General features: G+C 43.1%; 1 protein-coding gene across 1 annotated transcript in view; it reads right to left on the bottom strand.

Annotated features, from left to right (window-relative positions):
• The window catches only part of garnl3 (GTPase activating Rap/RanGAP domain like 3), a gene marked incomplete at its 5' end in the record, with an annotated part of 54808 nt that continues 39452 nt past the window's right edge, over positions 1-15356 (bottom strand). Inside the window, 19 exons of the mRNA XM_079178439.1 lie at positions 1-471; positions 557-677; positions 989-1291; positions 3687-3746; positions 5725-5860; positions 6339-6457; positions 7162-7269; positions 7577-7643; positions 8023-8181; positions 8828-8994; positions 9455-9571; positions 10348-10452; positions 10721-10835; positions 11058-11132; positions 13750-13854; positions 14272-14387; positions 14472-14578; positions 14800-14845; positions 15026-15134. Coding sequence (XP_079034565.1) covers positions 300-471; positions 557-677; positions 989-1291; positions 3687-3746; positions 5725-5860; positions 6339-6457; positions 7162-7269; positions 7577-7643; positions 8023-8181; positions 8828-8994; positions 9455-9571; positions 10348-10452; positions 10721-10835; positions 11058-11132; positions 13750-13854; positions 14272-14387; positions 14472-14578; positions 14800-14845; positions 15026-15134 — 2307 coding nt within the window. The 3' untranslated portion in view covers positions 1-299. The remainder of the gene's footprint in view (positions 472-556; positions 678-988; positions 1292-3686; positions 3747-5724; positions 5861-6338; positions 6458-7161; positions 7270-7576; positions 7644-8022; positions 8182-8827; positions 8995-9454; positions 9572-10347; positions 10453-10720; positions 10836-11057; positions 11133-13749; positions 13855-14271; positions 14388-14471; positions 14579-14799; positions 14846-15025; positions 15135-15356) is intronic.

A 15356-nucleotide genomic window follows, 5' to 3' on the forward strand; every position in this document is an offset into this window, starting at 1 on the left:
TGGGTTATTTTCTGCGGGGCAACACAAACACCCAACACACAGTGGCTGAGGGTAGGCTTGCGAAAAACAAAAACGCACACAGACAAATCTTCTAACTCCCACTGCACTCATCTTGTTCGATGAATGGGGGGGGGGATGGAGACCCAAGATACAGGGATATAAACAACAACAACAACAACAAAAGAAAAGAAAAAAGAATTCAACAAACAAGAAATTTAAAAACAAAACCAACTAAAACAATAAAATAATGGTGACAGTACAGGAGTGGGTGGGCAGAGAAGTGCACGGTGGGATTGTCTTCACTTTAGGTCCAGGACATCTTCTTCGAAGGATGTGGACAGGGCAAACGCGCTGGCGAGAGGCGGGCTCTCCTCTCGCAGCACCGCCACCACCTTCTCCGGCTCGGCCTCCGAACTGGGCGAACATTGCAGCTGGACGTCCAGGTCTGTCTCAGCGGACTCTGAGGCTAACCTGTGATTAGAAACATATGACTCGAGCTCGCGTCACATTATGCAAGTGTTTAAATGTGCGATGTTGCTGCTGATGAATCCGATACCTGTCGCTGTTTGTTGACGTCAGTGCTCGTGCTTTGGGGTCTTCCTCTGTGTTCTTCTTGCTCATCTTCCTCTGTTTCACTGTTCCACTGTCCGACTTTCCGCTGGGTTCCTCTGTCAAGCCTTTGTATGAAAATAAAATGTAAAAAAATGGGAGTTAAAGGGGTAGTTCTGTGTTTGGGAAATACGCTTATTTGCTTTCTGGACAACGGTTACATGAGAAGATCGATACCACTCTCACTTAAGTATAAGTCTACAGCTAGCAGCTTAGCTTAGCATAAAGTCTGGAGAAAACAGCTTGCCTACTAGCACCTCTAAAACTCAATAACTAACAGTATTTCTTGGTTGTTTAATCTGTAAACAAGAATTATCCCCTTGCAGTTGTAGGACCAACATAAAATACATTTGTTATTTAGTGTTTATTTAGTTTTTACCAAGCAGCTCCTTGCGTGTGCGGCTGGCTATCTCTTTGATCTCCATGCGGGACAGGGACAGCGAGTGCGTGGCGGAGGTGAGGGTAGTTGGGGGCAACATGGGCGGGGCCAGCGTCGTCAGCACCTTGTTGACCAGAGGGGACTTGAGGGGCCTTTCGATGCTGCGGCCCACCAAGTTACACAGGGGGATCTTGAACATGTGCTTACATGCTGATTCACCTGGGGAGGAAGAAACCCAGGAGGAAGAGAATGATGGAAAAAGGAAAGAGCAATAGATAAAAGTCAGAAAGAAGGAAGGAGCCACGTGAGATAAAAAGAGCAAGAAAAGAGACACATATAATGGGTGAGAAACATGTGGCAGTTAATGAGAAATGCATGAATCTGGCCTGAAGCACGATTTTTGCATGTGTTAACTCATTAGCTACGGAAATGTAGTTCTTTCTAAAGCATACCATGTCCTTTTTCGACTTTCCACGCAGCCACTGAACAGTGTCATTGTTAATGCATTACATTTTTTGCCAAAATTACATTACTGTTGCACGATAATGCACTTGGAAGAAGTGAAAAGGTTTTGGGAAAATACGTTTATTTGGTTTCTTGCACAAAATTAGAGGAGAAGATACCACTCTCATGTCATGGTCTGACTTCTGTCCATGCACTGGGTATTTCTTTATCACAGAAACAGTTGCTTACTTCCGTGACTCTAATGTAGCTAATGCTCATACATGAGAGGCATATGAAATATCTTCATATTTACCAGACAGACATGAGAGTGGCATCAACCATCTCATGTAATCCTCGGCGAGAACGGCCGAAAATGTCCCGACTATTCCTTTGAAGCACTCTTGGTGGTGCATTCAAGGACCCTCTAACATTCACCATTGCTCTCATGTGCTGTATCGATGGAACATTAAGCTCACAACAGAAATAGCAAGCAAACATACTGTAGATGTAGTTGAAAGTATGACGTGAACTGGTGATTTTATGTAGTTAAAAAGAGTCATTGAAGGCATCATTAGAGAGTGTTTTCAAAACAGACACTGATTGCAACAGCATCAAATAATAAGTGTTTATTGCAATGGATAACTAACCTCAAGCAAGTATCAAGCCTCTGAGAGTCAATTTTTATAGCACATGAAAATGAATGGTAAACAACGGCTGCCTAGAATATAAGAAATCAATCTAAAAATATGCAAAATGACCTTTTGTGACTTCGGGTCTCGAGGTTGACGAGCTGCTACAACAGAACCAAACCTCCATTTTCAAACGAAGACACTCTAAAGTGATTAATAGTCCTATTTCCTGAAACAGCATGTGATCTTAAAATGAATCATCCTTACTACAGAGAGCTAATGTGATAGTTGCAATCATTTATAGCAGACCATCTATTATTCAGCAGCGACTATAAACGCTTAAAAGTCTGCTTGGGACGCATCAAATGGATGTTTGGAGGTTTTCAAATGGCACAATCATGCAGTGTGTCATCCTGCAGTGCCCAACTGTGCCATCGGGGAGCAGTAGTGCGGTTCAGCAGCTCTTCTCCATCGAGGCAGGCTGATAGTAAGTAACATGGATGCGAGTGAATCAATGCGGAGGCTACGCCGCACAAAGAGGTCTCATCTGAAATGTCAATGGGTGAGAGGTGAGTAAAGAGCCGCGGAGAAAAATATAGGGCCACTGCTGATGTCTGACAGGTACACTGTGTTACAGATCGTTTTCTCTTGTAGCAGCAAAGAATGGCAATAAACCAAAACGTGGAGGGTAAGCATGCAGTTATTTTAGAATATATAATCACAGAGATCAATATATTCCACATGCGTTTCTGGACCAGGGGAAGTGTCACACCGCATCACACTGGCGAATAGTTCAATATAAATATAGGGGGGTGTTTACAGCACTAATTGAAGTCAAATTCTCCACAGCAGAGAGATGTTTTTGCTGCAGGTCGTTGGCGCGTCTTTAAGCCAGCGGAGGGAGCTGGCGGCTGGCAGCCACATCAGTAACAGCATCTTGTTCACATTACTGGTGCGATTACATCAGATGAAACCCTCCCCAAGGAGCAGATACGGCAGGCGCACAGGCAGTTAGAGGATGGGATTTTTGTCAGCACCCCTTCTACCTCTCTTCCCCATCTGAATCCCCCCCCCCCCCCCCCCCCCCCCCCCCTCGATTGTGGCACTGCTATTTGGACTATAGCACTTTGGATCGAAGAGAGGGCTGACAAAAGTCTCCATGGCGACAGTGCAATCTGTAAATCATGCTGCGGCAGACGTGTCTTCTCCTTCCCTCGTTCCCTTTTCTCCCTCCTTCTCTCCCAACCTCATGCTTATACACCACCCCTCCCTTCCCTCTTGCACTCATGCATACCTTTTCTGCACCTCCTCCTCTCTTCCCCCTGTAATTTTACCCCCCCCCCCCCCCCCCCTTTGATCGACGTTATCTCCTCTGCTTCACTTTTTTACTTTGCACTCCATCACCTTTCCCCCCTCTCTCACTAATGCTTTTTTATTAGTTAAGACAGAAGGGGGGATGGGGAAGACATAATGTTCACTTAACATTCAACCAGCGTTCAAGTCAACATGCCGCCTTGGAGCAGACAGGGTGGTACACTCTGGGAGCATGTGCATGTTAGTGGGGCAGCATTATGAGCATTAATTTTCATGAACGGAGGACGAGTTGTGGGAGAATCCTGCAGTACCTTCGGCATCCTTAGACATGTACAGGGAAAGCTTGGTACCATAGGGGATCCGTATAGAATCTGAACCAGGGATGAAGAAGAGGGTTACACAAACTAAACACACAGAAACATACACACGCACACAAACACACAGCAGGTTCTCTGTTAGGTGTACGACTCCCAGTGATGCAGAATCATATGAATAACCAGCTAAAACAGGAAAGAAAAATGAGAATCCATTTGAGAGAAATGATTACCCGAACCGGCCTAAAAGCATAAAGCCCGTCCTCGGCTAATTGCAGCAGCGACAGTCAAACCCTCCTCCCTGTTAGCCTTAATGGGACCTGTAAATACCCACTCCCCGCTTTGATGGTGCACGCAAGCAGAACATTTCAATAATTGTTCTCCTCAGGCCTTGTCCTTCCCCGCAGCCGTCAGAATTACAGGACGACTTTGTGTCCCTTTTAACAGCTAGAAAGTCTAATGAACATCGAGAAGTTGACATTGCCATCATCCATCAGTCTGTTGTGCTCGAACGACAAACCTGTGCATCCCAAATATGCTCCATTTTTCAGACAGTTGTATCAATCTGGAGGAGGTCCACTGTGAGGGTCGGGGAGACTCCGAATGGTCAAACACACAATGAAAGATGGAGGAGAGAATAGTGGGATGCAGGGTGCAAGGTAGGGGCTCGTATTGATCCTCCATCATCCTTGAAAGCATTCTCCGCCTCTGAGGACACTTATCGTGTGCCTTGAATGGTGGTGAGGGTGGGAGGTATGTGTGGATGATTAGTCCGTTTTTCTTTTCATAATTTACGTCTGATAGGAATTGAAAGGATCTATTTTTAACTAATTACATCTACATAGGTGCCAGCTATTTTCCATATCATTCATATAGATGGAATTCCTTACGTACGTTTCAACCATTTCAACCACCGATCTCCTTTTATTTAACTATTTTATGCAAATCAGTTTGCAAGAGATCCGATCACAGTACACTGTGTTGCCTTGATGTTTGTCAATGTTGTGTTATCATTGCATTAAAGTTAGTTTATATGGATCACTGTTTTGAAAATGGGTGTGTTCATGGAAGCTCCAAACTCAGAGTTGGCAATACTTTAAAGAATAATGTAAAAGATCTCATGAAGAGACCAAAAATTGCCAGTAAGATCAAAGCCTGATATATGTTATTATAGAAGGTATAAATACTGAGAGACAGATTATTACATTATCGGTTTTGGTCTTTTAAAGTGATTTCTGACATTTAAAAAAATACAGAATGAAGCCAGTCCTATTCTTTAAATGCGCAAAACAAATTTCACATTATCCTACTCATCAGCATTAAACCCTTGGATGTCAGAATGTCCTTGAACACACCACTGGGTTGGCTCAAGTTTTCAAAAAAGATCCAGACTCGCAACAACAAATAAAACATTGACAATAAAACAAACGCAGTGAATTCTTCACTGAGATGAATTAGCGTTTCTTATGTTTAAAAGCCCTGAAAAACAGTTTTCTCATTCAGCTTCTTGCTCAAATTTACGAACACAAACTTTTCTGCCAAAAGGTTTCTCACTGGATGTTTCTTTTAGAACATTGAGTGTTGCTTATATAGCTGAATATGTAGTATCTATAACGTATTTAAAACTACCAGCAGGGTTGTATATGTGAGTAAAAAAAGAAGCTATGGAAAGGAGACTTTTTCTCAGTGTCACTCTGAGTAGTGCCATGGACATTTTCACGTTTGTCATGAAACTAAACGATGTCAGTATCGTACCTTGAGAAAGGATGACGTAGTAACGAGGGGAAAGCAACTGAATGTCTTGGCCTAGAAAACTACACATGATTCGACTGTGAGAAAGAAACTACTCTGGGAGGAGAAAGGCTGCAGCTTCAGTTAACCATTCTGCTGAGACAGGTTTATGCAAATGGGTCTCTAGGCTAACATGGCAGCATCCAAAGTCAAACAGAGCTGCAGGCAAAGCTGAAATTTAAAAACCGAAGCTACTACTATCAACATCCTCTGGTGCTTTCGCTGAGCGGGGGGGCTTACTTACCATCGCCGAGCGGCGAAGGGAACACGGGCATCTCATAGCCGGTGGGCGTCTGCGGGGAACTCTGGGAACTGGTGTCTCTCGAACTGCAGTTGGAAGCTGAGCTCACCGGGGCCGAAGAAACAAAATATATGTCCGACTGTGGGTGACACAGAGAGGAAATGAGGTCAATTCAGAGGCATGACGAACATGTAATGTTGGGAAATATGAGGAAAAAGGGACAGAAAGGATAAAAGGTGAAACATGGAAAAAAAAGAAGGAATAACTGTTCGTGCACTGTGGTCTTTTTAGAATTATCTATGTGTATGAATAATGAGTGTATTATTGATTTGTAACCATGCAGATTGCCAGTCATATTTCCCACCAGGGTAATAAAGATGGATTGAAACGAGAAAGCTGAGACAGCTACTTCTACAACGCAGAGTGAGGCCTTCTAGCACTCATACTCTAAAAGGACTCCCGCTAAAGTGAAACCCAGTGTGTTGTAGGTACACATGTAGTTTTCTACTTACACGCATAAAAACAATGAAGTATGAATGAAATATATCATTTACAAAGTTGCAGTGCACAAAAGCAGGACGGGGACATGATATTGATATTCTCTCAATCATACTGACCCGGGAGGCAGCCAACTGTAGCTCTGGGACCACTGCTGTGTACACAAGGTTTCCGTTAACGACCAGCCGGATCTCAATGGAGTCCGTTGTGAAGGCCAGGATGTAAGGAAATGCACAGACTGCAAAGACACCATGAGCACATGTTAAAACCATTGGCAAATGATCAAAAGGGGACACAATACGAGACAATTGATAGTTTCATCAGGAAGGGCATTCTGAAACGCAAATCATTACGCAGAACAATGAGAGACACACACACACACACGCACACAACACTCAGGCTGAGCATCTCTCGTAGGGGCTCCGGACGCTTCGCCCGTTCTCCGTTTGTACAACAAGGTGAGAGCGAACTGTGCCGCCGCGTGGGAAGCCAGGGTCGACAAGTAAAAGAAGAATCTCTTAAACCCCTTGAACAAACCGTCTGACAGGTGCAACTTGACAGGAAGAGGAGCGTTAAAAGAGCTTGGACATGATCAAGCAATTATTAGACTGAGTGTGTCTCTGTGTGAGTGTGAGTGTGTCTCTGTGTGTGTGTCTCTGTGTGAGTGTGAGTGTGTGTGTGTGTGTGTGTGTGTGTGTGTGTGTGTGTGTGTGTGTGTGTGAGTGTGTCTTTGTGAAAGGAGGGCAGCAGCATGTTGTTATCAACTGGGTCGGGTTACAGGTTCAATACCAATTGTATTTGCTTTTCATCACCTTCTGCATTAATAAAAAACACGCACGAACACACACACACACACACACACGTTGGCCAATGGGATGCTTGCGGCTACACATGGTGTTTCCATGGCAACAGCAAGCTCCGGCCAGGCCAGCGGTAACCTACCAATAGCATTGGGCATCTGGTTCCAGCTGAAGTGGAAATCAGAGGTATTGGACTGGATCATCGGTGTGGAGCCGTTAAATGGACAAACTTTCTTATAGTAGCAAATGTCTGTAAGGACACACAGGAAACAGGTTCAACGTTCTAATTCAATGATTTAAATTGTTCTGCTTTTGTCTTGTGTTTTATTGAAACTTTGAAAGCGTAACTGTAAACTAGAGAGCGATTTGTCATATTATCCAGACATAAAACAGCTAAAGTAGGTGGCTGCGTTTTCTTAATATTCTGGATCAGTCTGTGCTTTGCTTTTTATTCCGGAAAGGTGCATTGGCTGAGAGCAGACATCAAGGCTCAGCTTTGACAACAGAGACCTGCATCAAATAACATCTGACATATCCAGAGTTCAAGGAAGACTCACAGTTGTAACACAGCAGCAGACCCGCCTCCCCGTCTTCATACACATCAATGGCTGCTACAAAATTGACCTGCAGGCAGAGACGAGTCAGTTTAGGGGAATCGTTTCAACGAGATCCAAAGGTCAGGTCAGGTTTTTGAGAAATAATGCCAGGTCACATACCCTCAAGACAATATAAAAGATACACTTCTTCAACAGTTTGTTCCTTATTTAGTTCACTCTTTCAAAGGAGAAATTGTTAAAGCAGAAAAGGATGTTTTATTATAACAGCTGTTCATCCTCCAGCGTACTGGGTCCTTCCCCAGCTGGCGGCTGTGAATGACAACGTGTTGATTCACCCAGGCAGCCGGTTCTTCAGCAGGTAAATAAAGCCCCTGATTGTTCTGGTCTCAGATCAGAAAACCATTAAAAGGTTTGCATGCGTGTATGTACGTGCACGTGCGCCTCACCCTGTTGGCGTCGACGTGATGTAGCCGGTAGGCATCGCCGGTGCTCTCATTGATCAGGTCAAACTGATGCCTATAGGCCACACAGATCATGTTGTCATTTTCCCCCGTCGGCCCGTCCACCAGCGCCATCACCACCGGCGGGTCACACAGACAGATCTCCTAATGGGTGGATGGTACACAATAACCTCAGTGCTCACACACACACATACAGTATATATATATATATATATATATATATATATATATATATATAGTACAACATGAAAAAAAGGTAATAATGCTGTCTTTTCAATCTTTTTTACAATACTATTATTTTTCTTTGTCTTACTATTTAAGTAGATATAAAAGCTCTATGTTTTGGGCTACAACTTGATCCCCATTTTTTAAATTTTGTTGACATTTTGGCAAATTGGCACCATTAAAAAGTATACCAAACTAGCTGTTAGTACTTCCTTTCTGCAATGTAGGCATGAATATGCAGACATACATCACTGCGAGATAAGTTTGGGATTAAAAGGATGTTTTTCATGTCTTTTTTCAGATCTATATGCAGATTTATTCAGTGTATTTGACATTGGCGATGATGATATCCTCAGAAAGTGTAAGTCACACTGAATCTTAACAGCTATCATTAGTATCATGTCTGTGTGCTCAGACTTGATGTAATATAATTTTGACTTTGATAAGTATGATGTAAATTGGGGCATTTAAGACACTTAAAAGACAAACAGAATCGATTTAAAAGTAAGTTCATATTCTATTATCCCAGTCATATTTGTATTCACTCATGTCGAGTTTGTTGTACCCGTATGTACTGAAACTCCTCCACCGGTGAGTCCGCTGAAGGGGCGACGGCGCTCAAGCCTTCGAACCGCGGATGTTTCCTGGTGATGAGGAGAAGTTTGTTCCTGATGGCAGCCACAATCCTCAGCTCTGAGCCGTGGTGAGTGTTGATAGAGTACAAATGACAGCCTGGGACAAAGAGGAGGAGGAGGAGTAGAATGGGGGCAGAGATAGAGAGACAGACAGACAGTACATTGGACATGTGCTGTGCTGTGGGTGGTGTTCCCTGGCAGCATCCCACAGATCAATGCATCCACCACAGACAGCTGGCATGACACTAGCAGCGGGTTAAAGGTTGTGCGTTTGCACTGCCAAAAGGACGTTCAGAAAGGTCACGATATGCTGCTTTAGGCTGACATGTCTAAGTGCATTAGGAGGCAATCTCTTCAATGGCCGGAATGAGCAGGAGAAATAATTGCAGCAAGCAAAAAAACTAAATGTTTGAATGTACATATGGCCGCCTGACTGTTTAAAACAGCTGAATCAAAGTACATTTTTCGAGATTACAGTCTATTTTTCTTGTTTGTTGTAGAGATTAATTTGCAGCGTGTGCAACACTACGCTTATTCTTTCGTTCCTCTCGTTGTACCTTTGGTTTTCTCCAGTTTATTTTCCCGGCTGTCACACTTGCTTCTGACGAGCTGCTTCTCCTCCAGGCCTCTCTTGAGCGTGCTGAGTCTGTGCACATAGAGCCGAGCGTCCTTCCCTGGAAACCAAACAAAGGCCACTTCTGTTTTGCATGAAGGTTACTCTTAATTTGCAGAGCCCTTTTTTAGCATCCTCCCACGGCCAGACAATGGCGTTGTGCTGCAGGAGGATTACTAGAAGGCTTCTTCAGGCTTGTGCTCTCTCTGAAGCTTAATCAAAGCCCACACACACACACACACATCACATAATCGCCATCAAAACCGAGTCAACCCTGTTTGTCAATATTAGGGTTAGCTAATCATCTGCCGGGTAATTAATTACATGCTCTTCTGCTCGAGGCAAACACGAGAAGAATCCTACAGCTGTTTATTAATATAAAGCGACTTCTTGTATATACTTTGTGTTTTTTTTATGCTTGTAGTTCTGTATGTTTAATTAGTGATTTGTGTCTCTCTGCATGTCCGTCTATAGCCCTCTCCTCTCTGAGTCAATCCAGTCCTGCAGGACAAACATGAACACACACACACACACACACACACACACACACACACACACACACAACAGGGATTGGTTCTCTATAGGTCAGCTCCCTTAGATCACAGCCAGAGATCAATGTGTTCACTGGGCCAGCGGAGGTGGAAATGGTAAGTATGTACTCAACTTCACAGCGAGAGATGACAGAGATGATATAAGACAGAGGGATGGGAATAATAAGAAAGAAGATGAGTAAATACTGTTGAAGTGAGGAACGAATGAGGGGATGACAAAGAATGGTTCCAGGGGGATGCAGTCTCTGAAGTGCTGCAGGGAGGATGTTTTGTGGTCTCAGCCCACCTTTGTCAGCCCTGGTGATAAGCAGGTCCTGAGGCTCGAGAACGTGCACCTGCTTCACCACCATGGTTTTGTCAAACACCTGGACTGGGGGCACAGCCTGCGTCTCTGCAAACACAACGCATACATCATAATAAATAGACGGTCAAAATCGGACAAATACGTCATGAGGTTGAAATATATATATATAAAAAAAAAAAAAAACACTCACCAGCGTTGGACAAAGCTGGATCAGGGCCTGAAAGAGGACAACATCATTATCATCATCATGTTAGCTGTCAGCCTTGGCATTCTGCTGAGTGCAGTATTGAATGGATATGGATGGGTGGCTGTATTTGAGAGGACATGGGGAGATATCGATCAGGGATGAGCTCACCATCTAGCAGCATGACCCCGGCCGCGTCGGTGGCAGCCAGCAGAGACTGACCCCAGGAGTCGGCACACACGATCTCATAGGGGAACGTGCTGCTGAACGACTGGGACTCCCATGGCTGCAACATACATGTAGATACACACACAAACATACAAGTAGACACACATATTGGAATTAATATCCACTTGCTTTGCCAGGAAATTGTTTTGTAAATATTTTAAACAAGGAATCAGACTTTTTTTCAATTGTTTAAGGATTTTTTGACTCAGTAAGAGATTAATCGACTTGTCGCGATGAAGCGATTGCAGTGCAGTGAAATGCCTCAAAGACGTGTTCTCACCTCTTTTCTGCACAGGCCGGTGGTAACAAGGCTAGTTGGGGCGTCTCCTCTCACAATGGTCTTCAGCTTCAGAGCCTAAAGACAAAATGTCAAATCAGATATGACACAACAGAGACATCTGCCAATTCTGCATGCTTTGGCTTGCAATGCTGGACGAAGTACTTAGATCCTTTGTTAACGTACAAACATTAATAAAACAATGTAAAAGAACAGCAAAATGTACTTAAAGTTTCATAACATACGACATTATTAAGAGTGTTAATACTGATCCAGCACTGTCAGTTTAAATGTAGCTGTTGTAGCTGGTTGAGGTGAAGCTAGTTTTAACAACTTCAAACTGTTATTGTTGTAATTTTTAGTCCTGTGGTTTGCAACCTAAGGTTTGGTCTCCCTCCAAAGGGTCATGTGATATATCTGAAGGGGCGTGAGATGATTAATGAGGTAGGAAGACAAAAAAAAAAAAAAAAGGATTCTGCTTCATAAATTTGATGAAATATTGGATCATTGTACCACTTTGGGCCCTGAACAGATTTTATCTTCAGTACTATGATGTATTTTATATGCTTCTCATATGCTTTTTAATGTAACATCTTTATCTGTAAGACAAACATAGTGAAGTAAAAAGTACAACATTTTCCACTGAAATTTAGTGGAGTAGAAGCATAAAGTAACATAAAAAGATACTCAAGTAAAGTACAAGTACCTCAAAGCTATATTTGAGTATAATGATTGAGTAAATGTACTTCTACTGGCGTGTTCACCATGTGTCACTTTAGGCAGAATGCACTTTAAACCTCTTTAAAAGTAACTGGCCACTTCTTGAAACAAAACATGTGCTTGATATCTAAATGTCTGGACAAGAGATTCACATCATGGACCCTGCATGTGAGTCGTGCATATAAATGCATTACAGGGAGGACAGCAGTGGTCTGACCTTGCTGAATTATGCACATTGCACTAATATTGAACTAGCCTCCCATGGTTTATTCCTCGTTTCCGTGCAGATTTAGGCACCGAGAACTGTGAGGCTAGCTCACAGAGGTAGCGAGGATCTGGACAAGCAGCCTGGCAACAGTGTAAAGTATGATAAAGTTTCATAATACATTAAATAAAAGGCGCAATTCCTCGAGATAAGATACAGTTTGCATAAATGCTCAAGCAACAACCATCTGATCAGATTGACAATTTCCATTTCAAGCTGCACAGTCGAGCGTTTCTATTTACATATCTGCATAAACAGGCAATCTGGAGATAATGAAATCAATACCAGCCAACAGAACAATGGTTTGGCAGAGCAGTGGACTTCGCCATCCACAAAAAACAAACATATTTTGACCTATCAGGAATCCACGACCAACACAAAATCATTTTGTATAACGTGCATCACGCAATGAGGGACCGTACAGAGAGTCAGTTTAGTTGAGGATAAACGCCTCGTCTCGACAAAACTGGATAATCAATGACTCAACACGTCTCCATCCCTTTGTTTTCATGCTTTACAGCACAGCGTGTCGATGTCTCTGCTTTTGCACAGGCAGGGTTTGCAAATGAAGATAACAAGCAAAGGAAACATGAGACACAGGATGTCTTTGGTGGCATAAACGTGTATCTTAATGAGCCAATTAAAAAAAAAAGCTCACAGTGTTCTATGGAAAACACCTACTAAGTGTTTATCTTTAATGTAGACTGAAACCTAAAAAGGCCACACATACGTCTAAAGAATGTCTAATATCTCACCAAGAGACCTGAAACAAATGACTTCCATAAAGCCAGAGGTCATCTAGGTTCAGCACCACAGACAGTTCTTTGCATGCTTTTCTGTTCTTCTTTGTTTTCAGACTTTGTTCCTGTATAATTGAAGTTGCGTCAGCACCCAGGGCAGAGGTGTAATGATGATTACATCAGCCCAGTAATGACAGAACAGTGGCTCAGAGACCTGGTTATCAGTGTATTATTTCAACCCTGGCCCTCCTGATAGCAGGTGTCCAGTTCACTCAGCTGTCTGTCAGGAATTACAGCTCTTAAATGACCTCATGCTAGCATAAAGAGTCACAGATCTTCCTGAAATGAAAGAGGCTACGTTTTAAAAGACCTCTGTTGCTTTAGCTACAATCGCTTCGTTTCTTTATTTGTCTCAAAATTAAATAATGTACCAGCGCTGGTACATACATGTCTATAAGGGTCATTAGTTAGTTTGAAAGGTACCCACTTTTTCTCATCTCTATCTCGGACTGATTTGGCTTTGTATTTTTTATTTGCATTGAAATTGCAGAAACGACTTATAACTCTTTCAATATGTCAAAGGCATGTAAATATTATACATGTCCATAAAAGTGACATGATTTTTTCTGTTAAAAGATATTCATTTAAAACTTTGAAGCAATTTCAAAAAGATTTTTTATACATGTATAAAACTATATTCCAGACCAGTTAGAGAATAGCTTAATGTTAGGCTCTGATATTATGCTCAATGATACCAATCAACATCTGTGCTTACATGTGCATGTGGCTTTAGGTCTCTTACAGTAGGTGTGTTTGTCCATGTCGGCTTTTTATGTGTGTCTACCTTTGTGTGGGTGTCCATCCCGGTTTCCATGTGTGTGTACAAGTGGGTGTTTCTGCCTTAGTGCTGCAGAGCTACTGGGTGGTTGTTATTACTGCGTTTGTGTGTGTGTGTGTATTAGTTCCTTACCTGCCCTATTCTGACAAATTCAGCCTGCCTTGCCTCCTCCTTCTTGCGTGCTGACTTTGGAGACTCAGGCAGCACGTCGCTGAAGGACCGGCGGTTTAACATGTTCTGGGGAGAAAAAGGAACCTAAACACCAACACCAACACCAACACACACACAAACAGGGGAAAAAGAAAGCAGAAAGGGGTCTTAGAGACTGACCCTAGCAGGGGGTGAGAACAGCAGCAGTGAAACACAGTGAGAAGTAGGGGGGGGGGGGGGGGGGGGGACAAGGGAAATAGGAACAAAAGTGATGTGAGGAGAGAGAGCCCTGCTGAGAAAGTCAGCATTGCAGTAGTATCCAGTCGGTGTGGTGCAGTATGCAGAGGCAGACCGAGGGCTGCAGTGGAACACAGCAGAACACAACTCAGCAGTGGCTACAGTTGCTGCCAGTGACTGAAGTGACAAGGCGGAGACATAAAAAAGGTACGTTCGTCCAAGAATGTACAAGACACTAGACTGGTGGTCAGCAGTGCAGCGGTATACCTTGTGCAGGTCAGGCATGAGGTCTTGGTAGAGCGAGCGGATCAACATGTCAAGGGTCCGCTGGCGCTTCTGGGCAAACGTTGGCGTCTCCAGTGTGGCTTTCTCTCCATTGATTACTGCAAGAGACGAAGCGAGATCAAGTTAGGCAATATGGACGATGTATTTATTGGCCGTATCCTAATGCAGTTTCGTTTTCTTACATTTGACTAATAAAAAGTCCCTGAATTCTTGGTGATCAGTAAATACAGGCGGAGATGGGAGAGGGGGTCCAAACAGTGGAACACTCTCCTCTGAGAAAATCTTCAACCTGTGACAAAGAGCAGATATGCAACATCTCTCTTAAACCTACACATAATGCAGAGCACATCCCACAGTACGGTAAAGTCAAATACTCTTTTTAAATCACAGAAACAATAAAGAGGACTTATTGGCCAGAATTAAAAACTTTCTAGGTAGAGAATTATAAAGCAGTTGTTACAAAGTCTGGATTAGAGCACCACAAACCCCAGCATTAATCAAAGCACTCACCTGTAACTGTCATTCTGGCTATTATACCTAACTAATGCAAAAATATCTGGGAGGTGAAGTAAAGGAAACACTGATTATGTAGAAGACACAATAGCAATCCACGTTATCTTCAGTGATGCAGGGCTGATGGGCTGATGTGATATCGGTTCAATAGCAGAACCCCTTCTGAACATGTTCCTGATGACCACTTCATTTCTCTGACAATCAATGTCCGAGTGAAGGATACGGGTGAAGTGCGATCGGATCATAGACGGTTTGAAGGACGACGATGCGTCATCCCCTTCCTGGAATACTATGGTAACAATGTCATTTCCAATGTGTCTCTTTCTCTCCACCTGACAGAGAGGAAAGACCAAAAAGAGACACAAGATGAGGAAAAAAAAGCCAACTTTACTTGAGCACTCTGGTAATGTATTTAAACCTGGATTAATTGATTTTATGATCACTTGGGGGCTGAGCAACCAACTGTAAAGACAACACTGATAAATAATCACCGTATAAAGTTGTTACGACAAACGTCACACAATTGCCTATTTAAACATCCAGCAGACACGGAG

The sequence above is a fragment of the Pholis gunnellus genome (genome assembly GCF_910591455.1).
Source record: "Pholis gunnellus genome assembly, chromosome: 18".
NCBI classification, from domain to species: Eukaryota; Metazoa; Chordata; class Actinopteri; order Perciformes; family Pholidae; genus Pholis; species Pholis gunnellus.